Source organism: Pediculus humanus, genomic scaffold (assembly GCF_000006295.1).
Source record: "Pediculus humanus corporis 1103172108918 genomic scaffold, whole genome shotgun sequence".
NCBI classification, from domain to species: Eukaryota; Metazoa; Arthropoda; class Insecta; order Psocodea; family Pediculidae; genus Pediculus; species Pediculus humanus.
The window spans coordinates 1-1,269 of record NW_002988319.1 but is presented as its reverse complement, the minus strand read 5'-3'; the positions used below and the strand labels follow the sequence as shown (position 1 = coordinate 1,269).

Sequence of the window (1,269 nt, the reverse complement as noted above, 5' to 3'; positions counted from 1 at the left end):
TTTTTATCGTTTTATATTTTATAGAGCAATTTATGCAACCGATTTCGTCAACGACGATGGACAAATTTTCCGTTCCAATCTTTTCAGGATATTTAAAATCCCTCTGAACCATATTTGATCGTTTCCATCGAGTTTCAACGTGTAATTTTTCATGCTGTCGTCGACGATTAATTTTATTTTCGATTCCATGCTGTTCCACGTGTCCGAATTTATTTTGACCGTTATTTCCAAATCGTACCTTAAACAAACGAACGATAGATCGATCGAGACAATCGGAATGTTTAAAAAAATAAGTGTATATATCAAAGATTATTTTGGTGTTAAATATGCTCTTTATTTTGCTTGGTTAGGATTTTATACTCACATGCTAATACCTGCCAGTATTGTTGGACTTATTTGTTTTTTTTTTTACGGGTGGATCACTCTAAATTACAACACTTTGAGGTAATTGTTTAAAAAAAGAATTATCAATTTTGAGTATTTTACAAACTTTAATTTTCTGCGAATTATTTTTAATCAATTTAAAAATGAGGATAGATAAGAAAATGAATTTTATCACAATTTTAAAATTAAAAATGATTGAAATGAATTCGTTTACTTTTCAGCCAAGATATTTGCAAATCTGATGATCTTATTATGTCCACTTTAAAGCCTCTCACAAATAGGCTAAAATTGTTTACAACAACAACAGCAATTGAAGACGTCATCACGGGTGAGAAGGGTGCTATGTTTCTCCTTCCCCCCTCCTCCTCCCAAGTTTCCTTCATCCTCAATTTTTTATGGCAAACATAACAATACGTGATAAAACATAAAACATAAAAAAAAAAAAGAAAGGAAGGAAGGAAGGAAGACCTCGTATGAAATTATAAAATTTTTTTTTTGTGATAATTTGATTACTATTATTATTAATAATAACGCCAATGGGAATTTTCCCATTTCGAGGGAAATTTAGATTCGTCACTGATTTTACAACATTTTTCAACAGTAAAAAAACAAAGAAAAGGGCAAAAAAAAAAAAAAAGAAAAGAAAAAGAAACCAAAAGCGAATCAATTCTTTTGTCATTTTAGCCTGCCTCCCCTCTGAATTTTAAATTTTTTTTGTCGCGCTTTCAGGTACCTGAATTATTTTTACAATGATTTGTTTTCTTTTTTTTTTTTAATGACCCAAACTTCAAGTAAGATAAACACGAGTCAACAATGTTTTTTAAACCCTATACCCCAAAAAAAAAAAAAAAAAATTTATTTTACTGCTTTTACAAGTCGAGAGAC

The 1,269-nt window shown here is 29.7% G+C and overlaps 1 protein-coding gene across 1 annotated transcript; it reads left to right on the top strand.

Annotated features, from left to right (window-relative positions):
- Positions 1 to 151: 151 nt before the first annotated feature.
- Phum_PHUM621270 (uncharacterized protein) lies at positions 152 to 1,091 on the top strand (the record flags this gene model as incomplete). Its single annotated transcript, XM_002433235.1, is given in 4 exon segments — positions 152 to 293; positions 309 to 444; positions 606 to 712; positions 943 to 1,091. The coding sequence occupies 4 exon segments, from the start codon at positions 152 to 154 to the stop codon at positions 1,089 to 1,091; spliced, it is 534 nt and encodes a 177-aa protein (XP_002433280.1).
- Positions 1,092 to 1,269: the final 178 nt, after the last annotated feature.